The sequence below is a fragment of the Centroberyx gerrardi genome, chromosome 5 (genome assembly GCF_048128805.1).
Source record: "Centroberyx gerrardi isolate f3 chromosome 5, fCenGer3.hap1.cur.20231027, whole genome shotgun sequence".
NCBI classification, from domain to species: Eukaryota; Metazoa; Chordata; class Actinopteri; order Beryciformes; family Berycidae; genus Centroberyx; species Centroberyx gerrardi.
This window is the reverse complement of record NC_136001.1, coordinates 22260092-22284897: the sequence shown is the minus strand read 5'-3', so window position 1 is coordinate 22284897 and position 24806 is coordinate 22260092. Positions and strand designations below refer to the sequence as shown.

General features: G+C 39.4%; 2 protein-coding genes across 7 annotated transcripts; both read right to left on the bottom strand.

The window, feature by feature from the left end:
* Positions 1-162: 162 nt before the first annotated feature.
* Positions 163-6509, bottom strand: adipor1a (adiponectin receptor 1a). Of its 4 annotated transcripts, none has more exons than XM_078283406.1 (9): positions 6441-6509; positions 6059-6070; positions 5501-5710; positions 5308-5421; positions 4692-4863; positions 4073-4259; positions 3668-3855; positions 3259-3452; positions 163-2113 (listed from the first exon to the last, which is right to left on the bottom strand). In XM_078283406.1, the coding sequence occupies exons 3-9, from the start codon at positions 5642-5644 to the stop codon at positions 1985-1987; spliced, it is 1128 nt and encodes a 375-aa protein (XP_078139532.1). In that variant the 5' UTR covers positions 5645-5710; positions 6059-6070; positions 6441-6509; the 3' UTR covers positions 163-1984. The 4 variants fall into 4 exon arrangements, with proteins under 4 accessions (XP_078139532.1, XP_078139534.1, XP_078139533.1 ...); XM_078283408.1 differs by having other exon boundaries at positions 5501-5714; positions 6441-6471; XM_078283407.1 differs by lacking the exon at positions 6059-6070.
* A 911-nt stretch (positions 6510-7420) lies between these two features.
* On the bottom strand, positions 7421-23626 carry inavab (innate immunity activator b). Of its 3 annotated transcripts, XM_071910162.2 has the most exons (11): positions 23544-23626; positions 20700-20826; positions 16102-16235; positions 14557-14679; positions 14162-14393; positions 13915-13968; positions 13188-13500; positions 12328-12483; positions 11340-12057; positions 10624-10675; positions 9348-9429 (listed from the first exon to the last, which is right to left on the bottom strand). In XM_071910162.2, the coding sequence occupies exons 2-10, from the start codon at positions 20752-20754 to the stop codon at positions 10670-10672; spliced, it is 1791 nt and encodes a 596-aa protein (XP_071766263.1). In that variant the 5' UTR covers positions 20755-20826; positions 23544-23626; the 3' UTR covers positions 9348-9429; positions 10624-10669. The 3 variants fall into 3 exon arrangements, with proteins under 3 accessions (XP_071766247.1, XP_071766254.1, XP_071766263.1); XM_071910146.2 differs by lacking the exon at positions 10624-10675 and having other exon boundaries at positions 7421-9429; XM_071910153.2 differs by lacking the exon at positions 10624-10675 and having other exon boundaries at positions 7421-9429; positions 12328-12480.
* Between the last annotated feature and the right edge of the window lie 1180 nt (positions 23627-24806).

Sequence of the window (24806 nt, the reverse complement as noted above, 5' to 3'; positions counted from 1 at the left end):
TGATGCAATAGACCATATATACTCTGTAGACGTCAGGGCATTAGAGACAAACGTGACATTTGCAAATGTCATGGTCTTACATTTGCTAAACACTCTTACTATTAGTTGAACTTATGCATTTGGGACCCAAAGGCAATTGGAAGTCATGTTTGTACATGTGGAAAAAAGAAATTTATTACAATAATTTTCCAAGTTTACCATTAATAAATATTTGTTTACATTTCAGTGAAATGTATGATGTATCACTTTCTACACAGGACATTACACAAAGTCAAGAATACACATTGTTTTAGTCTTTGTAATAAAGCTTGAATAAGTTGACCTAAAAAAAGGAGTCTTAAACAGCAGTTGATACAACCTATCAATGGAGTTCTAAGTTCAATAATGATTTGATTGTATATATGGCAAGGAAAACAAGAAAAGTCAACATCTGGAAATCCTTGAAGCTCCCTTGACTGTTAAGATAGGCCATTTTATTTAAAAACATTTCCATTGGCCTAAGGCACAGGAATACTAAAAGATTATATCATACATACCACATGGTGAATCCCATACAGTGATTTAAAGTTTTTTTATTTTAATAATATATATTAAAGGTGCATTTGATATTTACACCTCTCATTGCATCTGAAATCTAGCATGAAAAAAGGATCTCTAGCTGAAAAAACACAAGTTGACCTATCCAGATTTGTACATTGTGCGTAGTAACTTTTATTCCAGAAATGAATCAATGATAGTGTCTGATTGAAAAATGATGGCAAAAAAGGTCTAATCACTTCAACAGTTTATGCACCTTAGTGTTGCAACGCAGGGCTCATCCTATCTTGTTCAAACTTTAATTGACCTGATGTATTTTTGCACAGTTGCTATAAACTTTTTGCAGTTTGTTGTGCCGTAAAGTAATTTCAAAATCATTGATTTGGGCGTTTGTCAATTAAAATACTCCATTATATCAAAATGGAAGGAAATTCTAGAAATTTCAGTATAAAATTCGAATAACTGAGAAATACGGTTTGTAAAAGTATTCAACCCCTTGATTCATTTTGGTTAAAATGCCACACAGGCAAAAATGTTTAACACCTCATGTTACTCAGACGACATATTTAAATTGTATTTATGGGGTTTGAACAATATTTTCCTTTCACAATTGTTTTAACTCTGTCTCTCTTGTGAGCAAAGACGAAACTAGGTCTTTCAACAAATCTCAATGGGATTTTAGGGTGCAGGCCGGCTCTCATCGGAGTCTAGCTCATACTGTGTGGCGGAGTGTGTGGATGGTTGGTGGGGCTCCTCTGGGTTTTAATGGAGCTGCACAATCAGTGTCAGCAGAGTTAATCAAATCTGGTACGTCTGTACAATACATGTGTATGTTTCCATCCTCCTCAAACAAATGTGTGTGATCCTGATCCTTTTGGCCTAAATGATCCTTGCAATTGTCTACAGCCTGGACAGCATATCCATCCTCTATCCCACATGGAAATTATGAGGAGAAAAAAAAAGGAATGATTTACAGTATGTGCACTCTGTTCCAGCACAAATCATACTCTTTATACCCATGTGCAATAATAACAGCCTATAGAGAAGTTGGGTACAAGTATAGTAAGCTTCTAAGAAGTGACCATCAATTATAGGAACATTTCTTCTTGGTTAAACCCCTATGTTGTTCTTAAGCAAAAATGGAAATTTCAAGCTCCATAATGATTAAAAAAGTACTGCCCCATTGAGATTCCCCTCCATAGTTCATTGGCTATTTAATGCTACTTAATTGGAGCAAAAAGGAGCCAAAGCAGAAAGACCACCAGAAACCCAAATAGGATGTGAGCAAATCAGAAGTACAGAGGGAGCAGTAAGTGAACATATTAAATTCCAGCAGCCTTTTTTAAAGTGTGTGTGTGTGTGTGTGTGTGTGTGTGTGTGTGTGTGTGTGTGGGGGGGGGGGTTGGGGGCTATAAAGAAAAGGATGATCAAGTCACAGTCAGGCCTCTCAGAGCAGAGTGTCGTCTGTGCATCCTCCCTCCAGGCCGTAGCGGAACTCCTGCAGGTTGGAAACCCCGTAGAAATGGATGAAGGCCGCTGCCACCACCAGCACATGAAAAATCTGATGAGAATGGAACTGGAAAGACAAAGAAAGAGACATATTTGTTTTCAGTAACATTCACTACTATTTGCATGTGTTTGTTCAAGCAAAATAAACATCTGGGAATGTAACAGTAACCAATGTGACCGTCTGTAAACCTCGAGGTCCGCTTCAGTAAATAAGTTTAGTCAATAAATAAAAATTCCCCAATAGCATGTGAATCCATTACATATAGACGATCACACATCTCAATCCAACTTTAGGATCAATACAGCCAATAAGGAACGGACGGACCAACAAACTGACAGACCGACCTACACTAGCTGGTGGCCATTTTCGTTTTCCCAGTACACTGTATTTGGCTTTTTCCAATTAAAATTTTCATTTTAAATTTTCAAGATGTATCCAGCTTTTCTTTTTATACCAATTTGCATTTTCAATTTGACATTTAATCTTTTGCATTTCTTTCATTTTTAACTGTGCTTTTTCCATTTCCATCTTCACTTCTACATTAACACATAATTCTTGTCGTTTTTTTTAATCCTAAATAATTACTTACAGTAAGCCATTGCACAATCATAGCAACAAAACAGTTAAAACAAACTTATGAAACCATAAACAGCCATTTAATGTATTAAAGTCTTGACATGGCTAATTTATTCCGCCCATTGAGGAGAAAGAAGTTGAGCCAAATTAATCTACAATAATCCTATAATAACAATCCTTGTCAAAAAAACACATAGGATGTTTTGCGCAACCAACCATGTTTCCCTCTCACACACTCAGTAGAAGTAGGATGAGCTTTTCTTCCTCTGTCCAGCTTGGCCCATTATTCCTTTGATTTTCAGACATTATTGCTGTGACTTGCTAACTGTCATGTTAGTAAGTTGGTTATCCAGCTAATGAGGTTAGTTTTAACCTCAAAAAATCTTAGATCTGTTTTGAGCTACCCAGGCAACTGTGGAATATTCATGTGGCTGTGGCAAATGGCTTTTTATATTTTTATGCCAAAAGAATCAGTCATGATCAGATATGTTTGTGGCAACTCTCTTGGCCAATTTTCTTAACTTGGGAAAAACATAAAACCTTAAGTGAAATCCATATCACAAAAAGTTCAGATGTTTGTGCAATTAAACACAGAACTCTAAAAGGCAGTGTTGCATTACACATTTAATACTCACCCAGATGTCGCACTTGCCAGGGAAATAGCGCTCAGGGATCCTGGCAGCATACAGCCCAGCACCAGTGATATACATGGCACCCATCAGGTAGAACCAACCCATCTGGCCAACTGTGGTGGCCTTGACAAAGCCCTCTTCAATGGTGAAGTGCATTGTGGGAACAATGCCGCTTAGTCCCAGACCCATAAACACGCCTACAAGAAACATGGACTTAATTTACTTGGCATAATTTTGAAACAGTCTCATGTACATTTCATTATAGCAAAAAGCAAAATAACACTTAATATTAAATCATTTTAGACAAGCAAACAAAGCATAACAATTATCCATCTAACCCCAGCATATGCTCTGTGTAATGTGCCCATCATATTGTGCATCATCAATTGCCAAGTAATTAATGGCGGAGCACCTGCTCTTGTAGGCCTGTGACGAGGCGTAGAGAACCGGTCCCACTGGGCCACTATAATGGCGGCAATCCCCAGCACACATACAATGGTGAGGTAGATAAGTCGAGGCTGAGGGGAACAGTAGAAGGAGTAGTACAGCCAGGGCACAAAGGAGCCCATGATCAGTAGGGCAATGCCCGAGTAGTCAAGCCTGAGGACAAGAAGTGACAGAGACAGTGGGTGTTTGGTTGTGGGGATCTGCTGGATGCACAGAATTGAACTTCAGGTTTCAAAACAAATACACACTTCCAACAACAGTGAAAAGTCTCTACTGTGACATCTCTTTTAATGACATTTTCACAGGTAAGCTGTCGTAAGACCCGCCAGACCAGTACTGCACAAACTGGTTTTATGATATGTGGTCTTACTTGGAGAAGGTGCGAGACACTTTCTCGGAGTGGCAGTAGACGGTGTGAAAAAGCCAGGAGAAGCTGAGGCAGAGCACGGCTCCCAGGAAGAACATTCCAAACACCACTTTCTCTTGCAGCGGGGCCATGAAGTACATGTTGGGCCGCAGCATGGTTAGCGTGCCCAGACACAGGAATAAGATCAGCCCTGGGGAAGACACAACACTTTCACCACTTTCTGCTCTGACTGCGACTCCCGCATGAACCAGGCTAGCTTTATTAATAGCTCACCACAGATTTTTGAATGAAGGCATTACCCAAAGTTTAGAAAAACATTACACTGACATGATAGAATGTAGAGCTGAACAATTAATTGGAAAAAAAAAAAATCGAAATCGCAATATGAACTACTGCAATTAATTACTTAAGAGAGAGGGGGGGCCAAAAATGGATTTCTGAATTTATGACAAGAAAAACTTGTGATGATATGAATCACAGTTTAAATCGCAAGAGCATTATTCTGTCAAATAATCTCAATTCGATTTTTTGTCAATATCATTCAGCCCGAATAGAATGTGAACAAAGTTAGAATTTGCAGCTAAAAGTGTACTGTTTTTTTTGTGAACCATTTCTTTCTCACCTAAAAGGTGAGTCCAAATGTTTCCTGTCTCAGTATGAATTCTAAAGATGCTCCCGAAGCAGGCCCGGAAGGAGGGCATGGGGGGTCGATGTCCATGCAGGAGGTAGTCATTGTCCTTCAGCCACTCTGGCAGGACATGGAAAGGGATGACCCTCCAGCGCCCCTCCCAAACCTGAAAATTAAGAGTATCTTTTATTCCCAGAGGTCCAAATACACAATAGCTGTGTGACATCCCCCCCCCCGCTGGCTTTGTTTGTGTTGATACATTGTAATGAGGTCATTTTTCACTCTCAAACTGAAAGACTGAGGCGTTTTCAAGGATTCAAGGACTAACATTATGTGACAGATAGGACTTTAAATGTATGTTGAAGCTCTAAAAATGTTTGTTAACATTGGTAATATTTGTGGACATTAAGTAAGACAGACCTGTATTTTACTTAATTATAAAAGCTGCAAAACACATATTCTCCATGTTCCAGTCATAGCAGTCAAGAATCTTTAAGAATACACCTACAATTTATATGGCTAAACAAAATATGGATTGGTGCTGTAAACCCAATGGATACTTAAATATTGATAATAAAATGGTATTTATTGGTATTTATTAAGTCATTACTTTGTGTACAAACTCCTCCATCTTCTCCATGGCATGGTGTGCCTGAAGTGGTAAGGTCAGGACCTCTCCCACCTCATCATCATCCTCCTCATCATCAGCCAGCATTGAGGCTCCCTTTGAACAGATAACGAGACACTATTGAAACTACTGAGTGGAAACACTTTTGTCTGGGTATTTGCTGAAACAGTCCTACCTCTGGATGGAGGCCTTTAGGAACCGGCTGTCGCCCCCCCTCCTCTAGCAGTGGTCCCAGCTCCATCAGCTCCACATCTGGGACATGGCAGTCCTCAGAGATCCGGCAGTCTGCATCACTTGCAGACCCGTTTCGGCCTGACATAGGGAGACTGCCTGATGACCTACTCACTGTCTCTGTGTGCTGCTGGAGCCTGGTATACTGTAATTTCTGCCTGAGCAAGCAGAGATCAGTGGTTACGACGGATGTATAAATTGGAAACAGATTTGCCAGCTAATTTATGTTTAAACATTTAACTCCTGCTACACAATGGCTGGTGATGCGTTGACTCGCTTTGATCTACACCGCTTACGTTATCTAGGTCCCATATGTGTTGATTTATCTGGCATTCACTACTAGAGAACAATAGAGCGGCTAAAAATGGTTACTGTCATTGGCTAAAATAACTGGTTAACATTACCTAACGTTATCTGGACAATATGTCCTAAACAAGCAGGGATACTGACATATGATACCGAGCTGAAGCGGACAACACAAACAAACGTTTAGCCAACTTACCGCTTAGCAAAGCTGGTCGGGCGAATGTTGATTATCACAGCGAGAGGAGGAACATGAATTACAAAATGTAAACAGGCGCAAGACGTTGACAACAAGGAAATGTAAAATCAATGTGACTATATGGTTACGTACACTACATAACTTGTTATTTGATTAAAACTGTAGGTAGCATTGCTAACTGATAGCGGTTAGCTTATGCCAGCTTGCTAGCGTTACCTACACTAGCTAGCGCTGTGTCCGTCGCTGACGAATCGAGTAGGCGACTGTTTTGCAAAGTAGCTCGCTAGTTGTAAGTCCAACAGTCTTTACGGCGGCACCAACTTCTAGCTAGATATGTTGTTAACATTTGCGGCGGTAATTTAATTAAATGGACGCAAGTTACCTGACAAGGTAGCTCACTAACCAGGTAGATGAATTATCGATACGTGAAATACAATCCCTTCCGGAAGTTAAGATCCCGTCCGTGAAGCTACCACCAACCAAGCAGCCACTTCAAGTTCCCTATTTTCAAAATAAAAGCATACATCCGTATATTATTAATGTACTTAATAGGTGAGGGGGCTTAGTATTTTAGTGGTTCTAAATATATTTTAAAATATTTGTCCTGGAAAACACTAGAAAGTGCTTCTGATCATGTGAAGAACCTCCAGCACACTATTTCACTTGCAGTTAAAACATTTGGAGAAAAAGAAAACATGCTTCATTCTTGACCTTCCTGTGTGTAAAGAATAATCTTTGCACATTTTTTAGGCGACCAAGTCTTCCGTGTGCCTGTCACCAACATTGCTCAGGTGTGCAAAGAACCTACTGTTTTATGCCATTGCACTTTAATTGCTTTAATTGGGCCTGCAATTATTTCGGGCGCCCTGGATAGAGAGGTGTAACGTTTCATTTGATTTGACATTTTTTTGTATGTTTTAAAGAGTACCTAACCATACATTACTGATCAATAAGAAAAATATACCATTTGAAATAAAAAATGTTTTAATTTCAGTACATCTGAAGTGTCCATGTCACTTAACAGCATCAACATGTCTTTCTTTTCTCTGTGGAGAAAGCCTACTCAAAACAATCCATAAAATGACTTAATTCTTGCCTCAGTTTCTAGCTCTTAATGCCATAGATTCTTTTCATTCATTAATAATCACTTCCTCCTTTTAGTAAATACAATTCAGGTTTGCAGGTTGCACCCAATACTTCTGATTTGTTTTTCCACTGTCAACAGCTCACATGCATTGCATAACTAGGATGAGATGAACATGAACATAAACTGAACAATAGAGTGACAAGGCTTTTTACTTTGGAATGTTTGCTCCTACAGCATGAATTCAGTGAGTGTAAATAAAAGTCAACAATGGGCAATTATTCTTTATTTACCTCCACAGGGAAAATATTTTCACAGATCTTTCTTTTTTTATAGCAACATTACACATTAGTCCACTTATAAAACTACTGTAACTATCACAAAATGATAAATAAAAAGACAGTGAAAAGAGAGGCACACAAAGTAACATAAAACTGTGGTCTGTTATTTTGTACAACTATTTACAATCTTCTCTGTTGCTGGAATTAGCATACTCAGTTCCATCTCTTCTTTGATTGTACATTTAATGCTTTCTCCAAATTTGCCATGGGTCCAGTGGTGCAAATCATAATAAATTAATGAATAAATAGGACTGAGAGACGGGTCAGTGTGTAGCAGTGACTAGATTTGTAGGCAGTCAAATAAACTGCCAATAGAATTCTTTACTCTCATCTGAATGAAATGATCTAGTATGTAGGAAGTAGTAAGTCAACTGGCCAAAACTCAATTTAAATTTAAATTTGGTTGAAAGAACTCAGAACAGCGTTGGCCAACCTGCATGGAGGAGCTGGCACCTCAAGGAATTAAATTTGTATTGGCTTCAAAAGGGACGTTAGATCAGGTGATCTGCTGTCTCAACGCCCTTTTGTGTGCAAACACACAACTGTTAAAGCTTATGCCATTTAAATTTAACATGTAAATTGGCAACAACACTTCTATTAACTGCCAAACATTAACACTCTAGCTCCCACATTAATTTGCTAATGATAATATAATATCAATGTAATATGGAATGCCATCATTTCAGTTGTATCTCATTTGAATAACTTAGTATCTAGTTTCTATGTGTTGATTAAGTCCTCAAGTCATTCAAACTAATCGGTACTGCTGTGGATACAGTATCCATTATACTCAGTAAACAGGAGATAAAACTGGGATCTTAAATTTAAGTAGAGCAGCTCAAAAAGTGCAATAACATGGCGTCTCAATGAGCGCAACATTACACACAAATGTACTTTATTCTAAAAAGCATTAAAGGGAATATGCCATCCATTTTACATTCTTTTACTATGGATTTATTCCCTTCAAAATAGCTAGTTGAGCAGTAGTAACAGCATCCATCTTGCACTTTTCCCTACTACCAAACTGTGGACAGTCAACTTCCCTGTCACACCTCCTTGTGCCAGCAGCTAGAAACATCGCCCCACAAACTCTGGTCTCTTCAGACGTGTGTTTTAGGCTACAGAAAGAGTCATGGCACTGCTAAGTCGTATGAACAAGATAAGCAATTCAAACAATTTACTTGAAGACTTTATAACTGATTTGTTTGAAAGAGAACTAAGTCATTCAAATAAAATAAACTTTAACAGTGGCCTCAATTTTAGTTACATGAGAAAAGCAATTTTTCAAACATCCACATTTCTCATAATTTGAGCTACAGTAAGTAACATTTCTGGAAATTGCTGTGTTTGTTTGAGCATATTGTCTACGACTTTGCTGCTAATTACCATATCATCTTTGATTGCTTCACATATGAAAATTAATATCTGTATTCAATGTTAAACATAGTTTTACAATGGCACAACAATATACAGTATATGTTCTAAACAATGTACAAGCTACATTTAAGCTGAGTGATCATGATAAGATCTGTTCCCCTGGGAAATTTAGCAACTAGCATCAAGCTGGTAGCTGATTTTTGGTCTAGGACCTAGAAGCCTCATTTCAGTGCTTAAAACATGGCATATTACAGCTTTAATTTGTAATGGATAATACAAGACAACATATGCCCAAATACAAGCAGGCATGTAAACATCTGATGTACACTGTCAAGAAGAGGGTAATCCCATATGGATATGGACAGTTAATCAAACGATTAACGATTTTCTGACTACTTCAGCTGGGTTGTGAAGAAATAATCCAGTTGCAGCCTCTACGTAAACATATTTCAGTAAGTGGGCCATGGTTAGTCTCCTCAGACTTGACTTACAATCTTAGAGTTGTCTTCCACAACCCAATGAACCGGAGCGTCATCAGCAGCCCTCTGGAGACCCCGTTTTTGGATAATCTGCAGGCAGAAACAAGAACAGCGCATTCAGAACCTTGGTTCAATCCTCAAGTAAAACAAAATTACAAAATTTACTGTGCAGTACAGAATAGATATGATGATGTACAACTACACATACCTAAACCATTATTATGCAAGTAGCCAAATAGTACTAGTATTTTTTTTAATGTTGAGCCACTGATTATGTTTACATGCACACAATAACCAAATTATTGCCTTTATGCAGATTTTGACAATAATTTGATGAGATGTTAACAAACGTAGAGTAAAAATCCTTCACTATTCTCATTTTTCACACAATTTTGCATGCCGATTGTTGAATCGCCCCCTCCCATATGGGCTACACCCAACGTCAATTATTTCTCTCCTGTCATAAACTACAGTCACACTGCAGCTGCTTACCACATTGCGGATGCATAGCATTCCATGAACCCATTTAATATTCTGGTATGAGGGGCATGAAGGTTGGTAGTAACATTAACGATTCAATAAATTGAAAGTATGTTGGGCAAGTCTGAAAACTCTCCAATAATGTGGCTAAGGTCCGTACATGAATACTGCAATTACGTTACTTTGAGCCAAGTAACATCAGATTAAGTTCTTAATTTATTGCTAATGATCTCATTGTCACATTAAACTGGAGTATTGGTGGCCAGTTTCATAACTCCTGTTTGCTGTAGCAGCCTGTGCCTGTCCTTCACGTTCTGTGGCAACTCATGGCCACTTTGTATATGTTGTTTGTATACTTTCTACATGACTTAAGAAACGTGAATATTAATAACCTATCCATCTATTTGGGTTCACTGGTAAATTCAGCATTTTGCTGTCATTTGTATAAACAAACATTGCCACTGCATCCAGTTCAACTTCCTCTACGACCTTTTTGATACATGCTCACAATAAAAAAATTAAATGAAATCGGGCTGAGGTGTTTATTCATGTCTGAATAAATCAAAACACTGAGCAGAAATCTAGGTGTGTTAACTGGGTTACGATTACAATGATTTTTACATGACATTTGCAAAAGCTGTATTGCCTTGATCAGTTCAAGATCAGATTATCAGTGTGCATGTAAATGTAACCTCTGTATTCTAAATACAAATAACTGCTTTCAAATAACAAATTAGAGTATATTAGTTTACTTATCTCTCTCTATATATAATCTATATCATCCATTTTACTAGTCAAACACACCTCTGTCTGTAGCTCTTTTGTTCTTTTTGCAAAGTCAGTTTGCTGATTAGGCCTGGGTAAAAAAAGATACAACATATTCAGGATATTGGCATTTTATTGTTCTTGATTTAGAACTGAATCAATTCTGCACATCATACTGATATTACAACAAGGGCAGATGCCATTTTCTTACTTTCATCCAGGGCTCTGCTCCTGTCGGCATCAATGATGCAATCATTTCATAATTTCTACTTTAAATAGTAAAGTAGTCGGAAGGCCCCACTCGACCAAACTACTTAGAGGCTATGAAGATTACAGGCAGCATCAACCATAAGCTAGCTCATTTCAGACTATAAAAATGGTGTGGGGAGAACTCAAAAAAGTAATACGGTCTGGAGGCTTTGCCCTTCGAAATTACAAGAAATAAAAAAAAAACATCAATCACAATCAGGTAAGGAAACCAAGTTAGCATGAACTTTCCTGTCAAGCAGGCCAACTGCTGAATGCCAGTAAATCCTGAGTGTGGCTGGGCAGTTACTTTGGCAGGTAACAAGCCATTGATTTCAAGGTCCTATTCCATTCTAAAAATCATTTGGGGAAATTGAGAAAGTGACTAGTGAATTTTGGGATCCATCAGCTACTGTGGCTAGTGGAGAAGTAAAAATGAATTTCCTGTCCTAACCATTAAGCCCACTTACTGCAGTACTTCTGACTGACAGATCTTATAGTCTGTTTACCTGTTCATGGTACTTCTGATTTTGGGAGAGTGGTGACCCCCGGTCTGGTGTGTTCTTAACTCTGACCGCTCCCTGTCTGTCAAGGGAACGGGGCCTGGGTCCTTTGAACTGGTTACGCCAGTGCCATGACTTCAGCTCTTCGTTGACCACTTGTCGTGGGAGACCAGTAGAGCGGTAGTGTGGATGTTCCCATAGGGAGGGTGAGTGGGTGAGTCTGACATCAGGAGGCAAGGGCCTCTGCGCTCTCTGAGGGTGCACAGCAGCCTCTTTATACCAGTAGTCGTATCTGTTGGAAGGACAGGGAGCCTGCTGGACATAATAGCTCCGTGCCATATCCACATCAAATGGGTAACCCACTTCCTCGCTGTAGTAGCCTTTGTGAATGCTGGGGCTGGACTGGTGCCTGGTATTCTGGTAAAAGCCAGTGCTTGGGAAGGCTAGTGGTCCAAGGCTGCCAACTGGGCCATAGTGCTGGTGCTGGAATGCAGACGGACTTTGTTTGGGCAGATCACAGGGCATTTCTTGACATGGGGAGCTTGTGTAAGAAGTAGATGACTGTTCAGAGTTACTATCCTCAGAGCTAGCATGGCTTCTGTAGTTCACCCTAGGGGCAGGAGCCTCTGGTAAAGTCACTGTGTAATCCGTCAGTCGCCTCCTCGGACATCTGGTGCGACCACGATCCTTTTCTGGGCCAAATGGAGATTCAGTGTTGGATAACCTGCGTAAATCATGAGAGAATGTTACATGGCAAGTATGACAAGAATGTTACTCAGCAAAGGCAGTGCACAAATTCACCTTTTAAAATGGATACATTTTATTTATGCAGTATCTGTGTTTTGTTTGTTAAGTATTTTAATCTGTACACCTGTAACATTTGCCTTTACACATTCAATATGAATCACTTTAATAGAATATCAGTGTGCTTTGCAGTTAATTGCGTGCTCAACATAGGTGTGCTGACATAGGTGTGCTTGAGGGGGAAGGCTACCTGAGGGAGAGCTGTCGGTGCAGACGCATCTCTGGTGTAGAGGGGGTGCTGTTCGACTGGGAGTGGCACAGCCTGAGATGGGAAAGTTGCAGTGGCAGGGGAGAGTGTCCTAAGCAAGCCTCCAACGGTGGCAACACTTCAGTAGTGGCTGGACTGCTGAATAACCAACATGGCAGCTTAAGAAATGTGTAATCCTTTACATTTGACAAATATAAAAGGAAACTGAACAGCTGCCTGTCGTGTCATTTTAAATAAAAGTAGAAATTCCAAGGTTTCAAATGATATAAAAAATATGAAGTTAGCTCACAGAAATGTGGGTATCAAGGGGCGTAATACATCCCAATTTGCATTGGTGTATCAGCAGTGATTGTATATGTGCATAACACTGACCCATTATACTGTCGGAGCACACTTCATCTTTTTTCAAATACTCACTGCTTGATGCTACATAAACCAGTCACTCACATTCACAGTTTGGAGTTGCACAATATTGTTTTTAAGGGATGGTGTTACTCAGTTACTTCCGTTGCCCAGGTTTTCCCAGCCTTTCCAAAGGATCAAACATCACAAGGTTTGTGATGTTTGATCTCTCTCGTGCTACATGATAAAGCACAAAGGTGTGCTTCACTGTAAGACTTAGAGTGCAGTGAAGCGTCAGCTTCAGAGAGCCACACAGTTTGGCTTTCTCACTTTGAGGCTACCAGTGCCCAGAAAATTTGGATTTCACCGAGACAATTACTACAGTCTGTAATAACTGAAGGACTGAGAAAGTTTAATAAACATAATAGGATTTAACTGACAATTCTTTGCTTTTCCTACACCAAAAACATGATTCATAGGAAGTTGATGTTCTCATTTACCTTGACTTGCTCTTACTGGAGGAGCGTGACTTCTTGGTCTTCTGATAAGGTTGGTCGAGACTAGACTCTGTCCAGGGGGAGTGCTCAATGGGAGGGGCGTCATATACAAGGCTAGAGTCAAGACTCAGCATGGGCTCAAGACTCGGATGGGGAGACTGGCTCGGGGTCAGTGCCAGGGCCTGTGAGGTCACAGATGGAGACATGTAGGAGACGTCTATGGAGGACTGTGAGGACACGGGGAACGGCTGGGGAGAATCTGTCTCTGTTGGATAAGGAAGTCCAGAGGATGGTTGTGATGACTGGCTGGCCACTTCTAGAGAAAAATCAAAATGATTCAGTGTATGGTACATGCTTAAAGTTATTTTGACAAGCATCAATACATGTTTACAAATGACTGCTTCACCTTCTCTATAGATTATTTATAATAATAATTTATATTAATGAGGAAGTGTCTTTTAACAACAGAAAAAACATGGAGTGTGGTATCAGCCTACTGTCAGTTAAATACTTGTCATTAGGGGGCTGGGCAGCATTACTGCTGGAAAAGTTTCTTTTTGTATGTATACTGGACTCTGCATATTAGATGGTCAACTGGTTATGTGGCAAGCATTGTCCAGCTATTTACACCAAAAATTTGGTCTTGATCTTCCTCTCATCAATGCTAGACTAAAAACCACAGTTCTGCCAGTAGTATAAATCAGGCCAAAGTATTTCTCTGAAATCGTACCTTCGTCGTGAACAGCTGAATCGGACAGAGAACTGTCATCAGAAGTACCCAGATCTGAAAAATAAAAACAATTAAAGCAAAATGCACAACTCCTTAATTCATATGTAAAGTATTACATGAGATCCTGGTCAGTTTAATCATTACAACATTGTGAAAAGATTTATGAAGTCATCAGGTAAAAATCAGTCCATCTTGAAAGGGATTTGATCTCAACAATGTTCTTGTTGCCTGGCAGGACGGCTCTCACCTTGCTGTGCAATATTATAAGCAGGGCGTGGCGAGGATCGGCCGTGCTCCAGTCGAAGCTGAAAGGCCGTCTCTTGCAGCTCTTTGAGTTTCTTCTCCTCCCGCTTGCATTGCTGTAACCGGCTCCTCTTAATAGCCTTATTCAGGTGATCCTCTCGGCAGAGTTTGCGCGCCGCCTCAAATATCTTCGTCTGAAGCGCTAACTCGGCATCCACCAAATTCAGCTCTGACTCCTGTAAGGTTACGGCGGGGGGAGAGAGGAAGACAACATGTGTGACTGCAAATGAAGCACCTCTTCCTGGCTCTTAGAGAAGTTTATATATCTAGTGTCACAGAGGTCTATGCAGTGACATGCTTCATTCTTGCATTCTGTAAAATATGCCCTGCTGCTTCTACCTCTGCTCCTTGAGGGATACTTTGTTCATCCAGTCTGAATGCAGCTCCAATACGTCTTCGAACGTGAGGAGGCTTCTCTCCTGGGAAAAGCGGGTAATCTTCTGACAGCCGGCCTGTCAGCTCCTGAATGGCACAGAGAATAGCACAAATGCAACTGTCACCAAAGCAACATTTGAACATGAGTAAAAGTTTACATTTCTGTACACAGTTATAGCCTTGGTGAAATTCTACCCTATGCTTCAAATAAGGACATATCTCTCTGAGTAGTAATGAATCATTTTATTCTACCTGCCGAAACCAAAATCTTGAGATAATATTGTCCTCATTTTGAAATAATGTACAAATATCTGTCCTCCTTGCATGTTGAGGCATATATGTTCAGGGAGTCTGTTGCACAATTCTGCTTTTGCATAGATTCCCTTTCACAACACATTCTTTGGATCTCACTTACTGAATCCCGTATCAATGGCCTGAGAACGCACTATTACTAATTTCATTTGAGAACAGTCATAACACACCCTTACTTTGAGTCAGCCAACTTCACAGACAGACGACGACATAAGTGTTGCCCACAATCTTACTTGTTCTTTTGTCACTGAAAGAAGGGAGAGATGTCCTAAAAGCCTCCTATTAGTACACCTGAGCATGTCCCAACAGGAATGCCCAGCCCGAGTGTCAACAGGAAAGAATGATCAGGCCTGAGATTTTACCCTGCAGCAGCAGCTACAACACATGACAGAGACCGTCCCAAGGTTGAGTATGTATGTCTAGTTTTGGAAATGACTTCTTTATTTATTGTGGCATTTTGTAGCCTGTATTAGATAATTCACAGTGGAGAGATACAGGAAAAACTGGGAGAGAGAGGGGGGTGACATGCAACAAAGGTCCCAGGCCAGATTTGAATTTGAAGTACGGTGTGATAGCATTATAGCCAACTGAGCAACCAGGACGCCCCTTAAAAAGAACTTTTGACAGACACTTAGAAAATCCCACTGAAGCCATATTGCGCGGTCCAATTTCACTATACAATGTATCTGAAAGAAACGTGTTGTTATTGTGTTCTTCTCAGTGTTTAGAACCAAAGTAAACTGGGGTTACAGAGGACAGGAGGACAGATTAAAGTCCTTTCGCTTACCCTCAGTAGGGTGCCTGTCCGAGCAGAACCCTTCTGAGATTAACATGTCTCATAAATGTCTTCCGATCCAGCTTAGTTTGCAGCAACACAGTTGTCCGACGGTTAAATGTGTCATCAAACCACCTCCACTGAACTGCCCAACCTACTTAGTCCACAACAAAAGGTGCTTGATCCTTTGAAACACAGCGAGTAGACTTTGTAACAACATGCCTGATGACGTAAGACTTGTCCAACTTTTTGTTTTTTAAGTATTTTTTTTACACCTTTATAAACTTACCTTAGATTATCACGAAAATGTATGTAAATCTTTTGTTCTGTGACATGTAATGCAGTCTCTGAACCTATACTATGCAATGCTTCATTAGTTTTCAGTCTGTTGGCCTGTTAATCTGTAGATCACTGTTACTCACAGCTTCTCGGATGCAGAGTTTCTTCAGCTCCAGCATGCAGAGCTCCAGTCGGTCTTGGAGCGCCTGGTGTTTGAGCTTCATGGCCCGCGTGTGAGTGGTCACATCCTTCGTATGGGTTGTGGGACTGTCAGAACCTGTGTGCAAAGAAGCAAATGTTCCCACCTGAGACTATATGGCTGAAATATGACAGTATAAAATTGCAAGGTTATTAACCCGTCATCCTTGACGGGTAATGTTACATGAATGCTGTTACGCTATCAGTCTTCTTCACTGTTTGATCCTACTTTTTGAATTATAAACCGCTTTTTAAGACTCATCTATGGGAGTGTTATCTAATTTGACATTACAAACTCTTACTTAGTTATTAAAATGTTTTAATTTATAACTAATTAGTATCATGTCTAAACTTCCACTTAATTTGTAAATCATTTTTCACACTACATTTCTATAACTCCATAGAATTGTAGAGAAATAGACTGGTGAGCTAATTAAAAGCTGAACATGCACATTTTCCAACCATTTTCCCTACAGATCAATATAATACAGGGTAGCCAATTATGTTAATAGACTTAGACTGTTATAACTCAATATTTTTCACTATAAGTCGTTGCAATTTCTACTTACTTACTTAGTATGGTTAGCTAACTAAAAGATACCCAATATGTGACACAATAGGTAAAGTGGATTCAAATGATTGTCCCATTCCAATTAATTTCCCCAGAAAAATTTATCTTTCTTGGCAATCCTTGTTTTCACTGATACAGAGTGATACTGAAACTGCAGTAAATGCGTGGTAGGAATTTCTTAACTATAAACAATGTGTGGTTGTTCAGCTGGAGCTGTCAAGGTGACTAATGACTTTAGGATCATTCTTAGGGCTGTGGGAATGGCTTCGGGTAAACTGCACTGACTGTCACATGCCTTCAGAGATCATTAACAGAGTCCCTGCAGGTACTGACAAACAGAGGTGTGACAGGAAGGAGGTGCGACAGGAATACAAAAGGGGCAAAGAAAACCTCTTCCGAGAATGGCAGCCAAAAACCGTGGTGTCAGTAGTGACAACCCCCCTATTCTTTCCAGATTGACAATTTCTCATTGTAGAGAGCAAAAACATCATGTGGCTCAATTACATATGGTGCAAGGAATGTAAGCATGGAAAGAGCATATCAGTAGGTGCTACTGGGTGCAGCAAAAAAATATTTCCTGACCTTGCACTTAATTCCAAGTTAATGTAGGCCTACGGGACTGGGAGGAAAACGAGGACAACCTAATGTTGTGACTGCCATTCACAAAGTTGAGTCTAGATACACACAAAATATCGTCTGGCTTATGAATACAAAGACATTTCAAAATACTTCCAAAGCACAATATTGAAGCACGATGAATAAGCACTCAGCGCAGCATCACGTAAAAGTTAACGAGTGCTGTGTTTTTAAAATTTTCTTTGTCCCCTTATCCCCAACAAATAATGTAAAAAGAGATTTGAAAGGATTCAGATTCGATAAGCAGATTCGATACTGGATTCAGATTTGAGAAAATGCTTTCGAACCCTAAACACAAACTAGTGAAATCACATGACTGATTTCCCCCCAGTGAAACACCATGAAATACAATGAGTTGTTGCTCCATCTTTAATCTAGATCATTCATGGTCCTGTTGGCATGTGCTAGGTCATTTGCAATGAAACGTGAATCACATGTTGGAATTATGTCGCCAACATAATTATCAATTCTACACTTTTGAATATATCTTGCATGTCGTGCAGGATATAGTGACTGTGATTTGGCAATAGGTCACAATGGACCGCATGCATCTTTACTTCCTCTCATCTAAGCTTTCACATGACTTGTTTTCTTCCACCAAGCAGATGATCACTTGTTTTCCAATGCCTAGAACTACTACCTTAATATAGATCAAACATGGTATAGGCTGGAATGGAGAGTTGGATTAGAGAATGTAGATTATGTTATTGAGAACGTAATTTATATGCACTGTGCCGCCAAGAGGATTATAGCAATAGTAGCTAACGATATGTAATCTTCTGTGATTGTGTTGTGCTCTGACAGGGTGTCATTTTGCTAAATACAGGGTGTAGAAGAGCAATCATTTTGGGGTCATTAGAAAACTTGGATTCCTCTCTTTTACATTTGACAAACTAGTGCGCTATAAATGACGAGATATTTCTCCATGCAAAACTAAAATGGACAGAGGGCTACTCAAAATAAATGATCAGTACTTTGTCTCTAAATTCCCTCAGAGCTTGTTTATTACAGAGGTTATGATGTCACAGTACTTTGTATATAGTTACAATTCCTCTACCACCATTATCAAATTAAATGCATAGACAGTGTAGCACAGGCTATTTGAAATGGAGTGGTTAAGTATTACAACTGTGTGCAGGGCAGGAAACTCACTTTTTGTCTGCAGGCCTTTAACTCCCAGAATTCACCAGCCACTATATCTATTTTAGCAGCCACATGATTTTTAGAGTAGAGTAGGACCTCCAGACGAGAGCTGCTAAACAAACTTACCAGCTAAAGCCAAAATATACCAGCACTTGGCTAGTGGATGATGGTGAACTGCCCACTCTCATTTTGTGTTTTGCAATAAAAGAGGTGAATTTTGGCAGAGGTGGCTCTATATTAGGAACAGGATCTGAAATGAACACCTGCCAAACGCTAAATGCCAGTAAAAGCTCGGATAAATCAGTAAGGTTCACCCACCACACTGGCTGATAACTATTTGACGATAACATTTGAATGGCTCAATGATATACAGTCTTTGGTCTTTGCTTATTCTCCTTGCTGACCACTGTCAACTCTCTCCGACCAAAAGCAAAACAATGAATCTGTATCAAACAGGCTTCTGATTGGCTGCCTGTTAAGCTGGCTCTACACAAAGCGGTAGCGTCTAAACTTCTGCAAACTTTTCCTCTTGTTTCTCTGCTGTTCTTAACTAATCTGGATGTTCTCTCATCCACTACCACCATTTACAATCCCTGTAACCATATGGTATACAATGCTGCCTGAATGCACACAGTAATGAATGTACATATGTAGAGTGATTTGTACAGTCAACCTATTCATAGTACTCCCATCATGTCACATGCTTTTCCTACCAATATGCTGCTTTACCTTATACACAGCTCATTGTCTGTGGCTACTGTGCGGTGATGTAACACAACACTATGAATTGTAGGTGTATTTCCTTGCACTGAATATGAGGTACTTTTGTCTGTACCATGTGTGCCAGTATTTACTTATGTTACATTAGTTGTTGATAAGTCCCTGTACCAGCCTCACCAAGTGTGCCTTTATTGTACCAGTGGAATAAAGTGATTCTGATTCCACAACTAAAGCAAAGAACCAGTATCAGTAGGGCACAGCTATATTTTATTTGAGTATGATATGAATAAATGTATAACGTCAGGATTGCTATTAACAAACCCATTGAAAATAAAGGTTTACTCATTTGTGCTCAAAAAACATTAAAACTTCTGGACATGAACACATGTCCAGGAATAACTGCACTACCTACCATTTCATAATTCCAGGCTTCAAAAGCCATAATTGTAAACTCAAGGTTGAAATAGTAAAGAAGTTGACTAATTAGAGGAGGGATTAAGAGTTCTTTCAACTAGCAGAGAAGTGAACCTAATGTAGTCAATATGCCATATTATTTATGACTGTATATGTAGGAAGGTGTTAAACTGAAGGATTATTCTGACCACTACATTTTGTCCAAAGAAGGGCCGGTAGCCACTTACTTTCTTCAGTCAAATACAATAAGAATAAGTTTTGATCAAATTCAATCAGTAGTTTGGTATTTGGCTTCTTCTGGTTAAGGTCATTTGAAAAGCAGGTACTTAGATAAGATTATCAAGGGTTGGGTTGGAATAGGGCGTGAACATTGATTTAGGCCTCAGGCAAGGTTGGTGCATTGTTATAGAAATTATTGTATAATTTAAATCCATGTATTAGGTATGCAAAGGTGTAAGTCCAATATATGGAGTCTGAACAATAACAGAACATTTTGACACATGATCAATCTTCTGAAATGAAGCAATCCCACTCAAATTCATATGTTTTATCAACAACTATAGCAATTCAATAAAGCTGCTAGTGTTTCTCATACAACGTTAATATTTGGGCGGCCCACCCAGGTAAATGAATAGCCCGCCTAGTAAATTTTTGTCTTGGATTCATTTCGGGTGCCGTGATGCATGAAGCTGGCGGTTCTCGCCAGTGTAGTTTTCAAACAATCAAGATTTAATGCTGCCAGCGCTGAAAGTGAACTACAATGACCATAATTCATTGCTCCTAAGATGCAGCACATCTGTGCTCCTTTGAGTCACGGTGTGTCTGTGCCACCACAAACTGAATGGAGGAACAGTTTAAAACACAGAAGTATAATAGTCCGCTAATGTTGCAATGCCATTAGCTTATACTCAACTGAGAGACTTCAGTGCCTGAAAAAATAGGCAATGTGAATGTGTATTCCCCCACTAAACAGAACAATGTCTATAAACAATTTTTAAAGATAGTTGTGCTACTAGATTTTTCCAAAATCCCCGGTAGTAACACAGAGAACCGCCTTACCAGAATGAAGGATAATGCCGCTGTCGGTGTCACTGATCTCCCCGTTGCCTTCCATGTCAGTAGGTCAGCTTCTTGCTGCTGTTCTTCAGTGGCGGAGGCAAAGGATAATGTCGAGGTTCACCATGCCCTGTGGAGTACAATTACAGCTTTATAGCAGCCATGACTATTTTCAACCTTTTCCAAATCTACAGTAACCAGAGTTTCACAAAAACAAGGGGTAATACTGTTTTTCACTCATTGGCTTATTTAATTCATTGCACCTATGTAGAATGTCTTTGTTATGACTGATGAGTTGAGGCAAGATCTCTTAAATTCACATATTTTTGAAAGGCCATGTGCATTTGTGGTAAGAGTTGTCTCTCTGATATTATTATTACATGGAAAACAAACCTTTACTGCATCCAATGCCAAATATTGTTCCTGCTAAGTGCAGGAAATATCTGTCATTGAATATTTAACAGGGTTTCAAACTGAATCAGATCATATTTGCAGCTGAAGGCAATGTGAATTTGAATTAGAATTAGATGTCACGACAAGCCACAAACACTGAACAATGAGCTGAGTGGGTCTGTAGTAGTGAATCCTAAATACAGTGCAATGAGATATCCAAGGAAAATACCAAACCAATTTGCCCAAGACTCAATGATGTTTAACATGGCCTCCCTTCCACATTATTTTATTGTTGTTTCATGAAACTATCATTATGTCCTTTTAGCAAAGCTCCAAAAGACCAAACCAGAACAGATTCAAACTGTGACCATCTAGCCCAGAAAGCACAGAGTCAGTGTTTAGCCTGCCATTTTCAGGAAGATGTTAAAAAATGCCTGAATGTAAACTAGTACAATAATACTTCTGTGAGTTGAAGCGACTAGTAATTAGGCTAAAAATAAAATGAGGACTAATAGTTGCTAGGTGGTCAAAATCCAAAAAGGTCAAAATGTTAAGCCAAATAGCAACACACTCTAATAACATAAAGAAAGATTGCAGGTTACTTAGATGGTGACCTGTTGCTTGAATGATTCAGGTGTGACAGGCCATTCTGAGACACCTTGATCCCGGTCTAGTGGAGTCATAGTCTCACAAAGCATGAGTACACACATGTTGCTATACTGAGTCTAGGGAGTTTCCTGTGACTGCCTGTTTGCGAGTCTCTGACGTCACCTGATCACCATTATCTCAGCGCTGGTAATGACTGACTCAAAATGTATGAGCCATATATGTTAAACTGCTGGTTTGATTATTAACTATGTGAATACAGGAAATGAGGAGCGAGTTGAATTCCATCACACTGGCTTGTTGAGGTCTGCAACAGAGGATAGCCGATTGTCCGAAATGATCCTTCCTCCATGCATGTGCTCACATAGATGTGATTGGCTAATTCATGATTTAACAACGCCCAACAAAAACATCACACTGCATTCTTTTCACCAAAATAAACCACTTCTTTTTGAGACATGAATTACCCACAAGCTAGGTTTTGCAGAAATGTTAGAATCAATGATCTTGGGTATCCATTGGCACTTTTGGAATACAAATATCAATTAGCCAAAGTGGCATTTTCCCACAGTAGATCGGGCAGGGAATAATGATCAATGATTAGCATGTTGGTCAACAGGTCTACAAAAATCTTACTCAATGACAAGATTAATTATGTCTACACACTATGAAACTATATGCAGCAGCTAGTGTTGTCACAGTACAAACGATTTTTACCTCGGTATCAAAACCAGGCAAAGGATCACAGTTTTGAATCAATGTGATACCAGCAAAAAGAAATGAAATAAACTGACAAACACCGCAATACTTATCTAATACTTAGTTGCATGAAGTAAGTCAACCCCCCCCCCTCCCAACAATATACACAAACACACACACACACATATACACACACACTGTACTTTTAAAGCAGGGGTCTCCAATCATGTGCCACGGAGGCCCGAGAGTGTGCAGGTTCCTCCTCTCTGGTCGAAGGTGTTCTAATCATTGAAATCCCCTGTCGTCGTCTTTGGTTGAAATGAAACCTGCATACTCTTGAACCTCCATGACACATGATTGGACTCGTTTAAAGTTTTAAAGGGAAGCTGATACTACAAGAAGTGTCACACTGTAGAATGTATTTTGTTGTCAAAACGCACCGCATGGACTGATGTTACATTAAGTCGTCTGTAAAATCATTTTCGTGTAAAATGTTTGGCAAAATTGATCTATGTGTGAATAAATACAGTATGTCTCTACTATAACACATTTTTATACAATTGTTCATTTTTGAATGACACGAAGATACAGTATATAAAGACATGAAAGACTGTGGTAGGGGTATTTTTCAATTCTGGGTTAGGGTTAAAAAGAAGAAGTATGGAGCAGTTTCTAAAGGTACTGAGATACTGTACCGTTAGTTATGAAGAGTGGTACACCACTCAACACTGTTGCATGGTGTACCACTCTTCATAACTTTTAGTCAAGTGTCAGTCATTTCTTTAAGAACCGCAGATGAAACAGTGAAACCAACCCTGACATAATTTGTGATCAAATCAGGTTTATCTCTATATAGAATATATCAAAGAAAATACCTTGTTGCCGCAACAGCAGCGAAAATGTCATTTTTACAGATAGAAACAAAACTTCTGACTTATAGTCTGTCTTTGAAGAGTGAAATCAAAACATGTGAATGTCTTGTTATAAAACTAATATTATATACTATTTCACAATTAATACAATGAATGAGACATTGCACAGTGAGCCAGTAGCCGGTGAAGCTATTGTAGAAATGGACACATGGATCAATTAAAAAAGACACAGGAAAACATTTTCACTAGCACAACATATAAAACAAAATGTACTTACTTTATGAGAAACTTAAGACAGAAAAAATCCAAAAAACTGGAAACCCAAAATTCCTGACTTGAATGGAAACTAGCAAAAGCTAAACTGCTTAGAGAGTAGAGTCTGGACAGGAATGAGAATCTCACCCACTCAGGAAGGCTCGCCTACTGAAAAGGAGTGGCCACAAACAGAGGGCTGAACATTGGAGTCAGTATCATATGACTCAACTCTTGTATTTGAGTTTGAAACAGTGTCGACAATAACAAAGATAAAGACAAAATACATTTCTCTCTTATCAGTGTCTTGAAAACTGGGAGGTAACCCATGAATAGGCTGAAACTTGTGTACCATTACCAAGGCACCATTGCTGTCAAAAACACAGCAGTACAAATATTTAAAGAAATATTAGAAATATTTGGGCACCAATACCAGAATGATGTTGGCATTAAACATCAAATTTTAGCAGTCAAAGGATGTTCATTGTTGAAATCAGACATTCATTTTTGGGCCCAAATATGAGGGACAATTTGCAAGGTGTCTATCTTTAAAACATTCAAAGACAATCTCTTGACAGAAACAAAAACCCCTGTGTTGGTCACACACTATAGATAGCTCTTTCATGAAGTCTTTTATAGATCCATACAATACAGAGCAAACCAGAGCGAGTGTTAACAGCCTTGGACTGTTCTGTTCTCGTAACAATGACGGCTTGAAATGATTGTTAACTCTTGTGAGAGCTGCTCCGCACATCGAAGGTCAGAAATCTGGTCAATGCATATCTACTGCCATCTCCTGGTTGTTTAAGAGGCCATCAAAACTGTCTGTTCTTGAGTTAACCAAAAACTTTGGAAGTTACTAGCCTAGACTTGCAAATAAATCCTGTATCATTTATGTGTAGCCTGTGCAACCCTCTTCACCATTTATCCACCTACATGCAGATTGACAATTCTAAGGCCTTCTGATCTGAGGCTCGCCACTTTTGTTTCCCCTGAAAAGCGGGAACCACATGGCGGTGGGATAGTCTGTGTGATTTACAGAGACCCAGAGTTAGCACCTGCTCTGCAACTGCATGGCTCACATTCACTCAGAATCCCAATATTCATTTAGGCTTTCCAAGAATGTCTGTGCTTAGACACTCTGAACAAAGTCCAGCAATTCCCAGACACTTGAGTATCAGATCTCAAATGACATGGCACCAACATAGCAGCAGCTACAGCACGAAATAGGCGGATATTTGATTCAGTCCTTTCTACATTTAGGCTTCACAGTGTAAGCACAATTGGG

What these genes read in the sequence shown, in the direction of transcription:
- adipor1a (XM_078283406.1), bottom strand. Translation starts at nt 5,644, where the DNA reads ATGTCAGGCCGAAACGGGTCTGCAAGTGATGCAGACTGCCGGATCTCT. An exon ending in CATTTGGACTCACCTTTTAG is followed by an intron (nt 4,260 to 4,691) that starts GTGAGAAAGAAA and finishes TGTCTTCCCCAG; the next exon opens with GGCTGATCTTATTCCTGTGT. An exon ending in GTGTCTCGCACCTTCTCCAA is followed by an intron (nt 3,856 to 4,072) that starts GTAAGACCACAT and finishes TCTTGTCCTCAG; the next exon opens with GCTTGACTACTCGGGCATTG.
- inavab (XM_071910146.2), bottom strand. Translation starts at nt 20,754, where the DNA reads ATGGAAGGCAACGGGGAGATCAGTGACACCGACAGCGGCATTATCCTT. An exon ending in AACTCTGCATCCGAGAAGCT is followed by an intron (nt 14,680 to 16,101) that starts GTGAGTAACAGT and finishes TGTGCCATTCAG; the next exon opens with GAGCTGACAGGCCGGCTGTC. An exon ending in GTATCCCTCAAGGAGCAGAG is followed by an intron (nt 14,394 to 14,556) that starts GTAGAAGCAGCA and finishes GTAACCTTACAG; the next exon opens with GAGTCAGAGCTGAATTTGGT.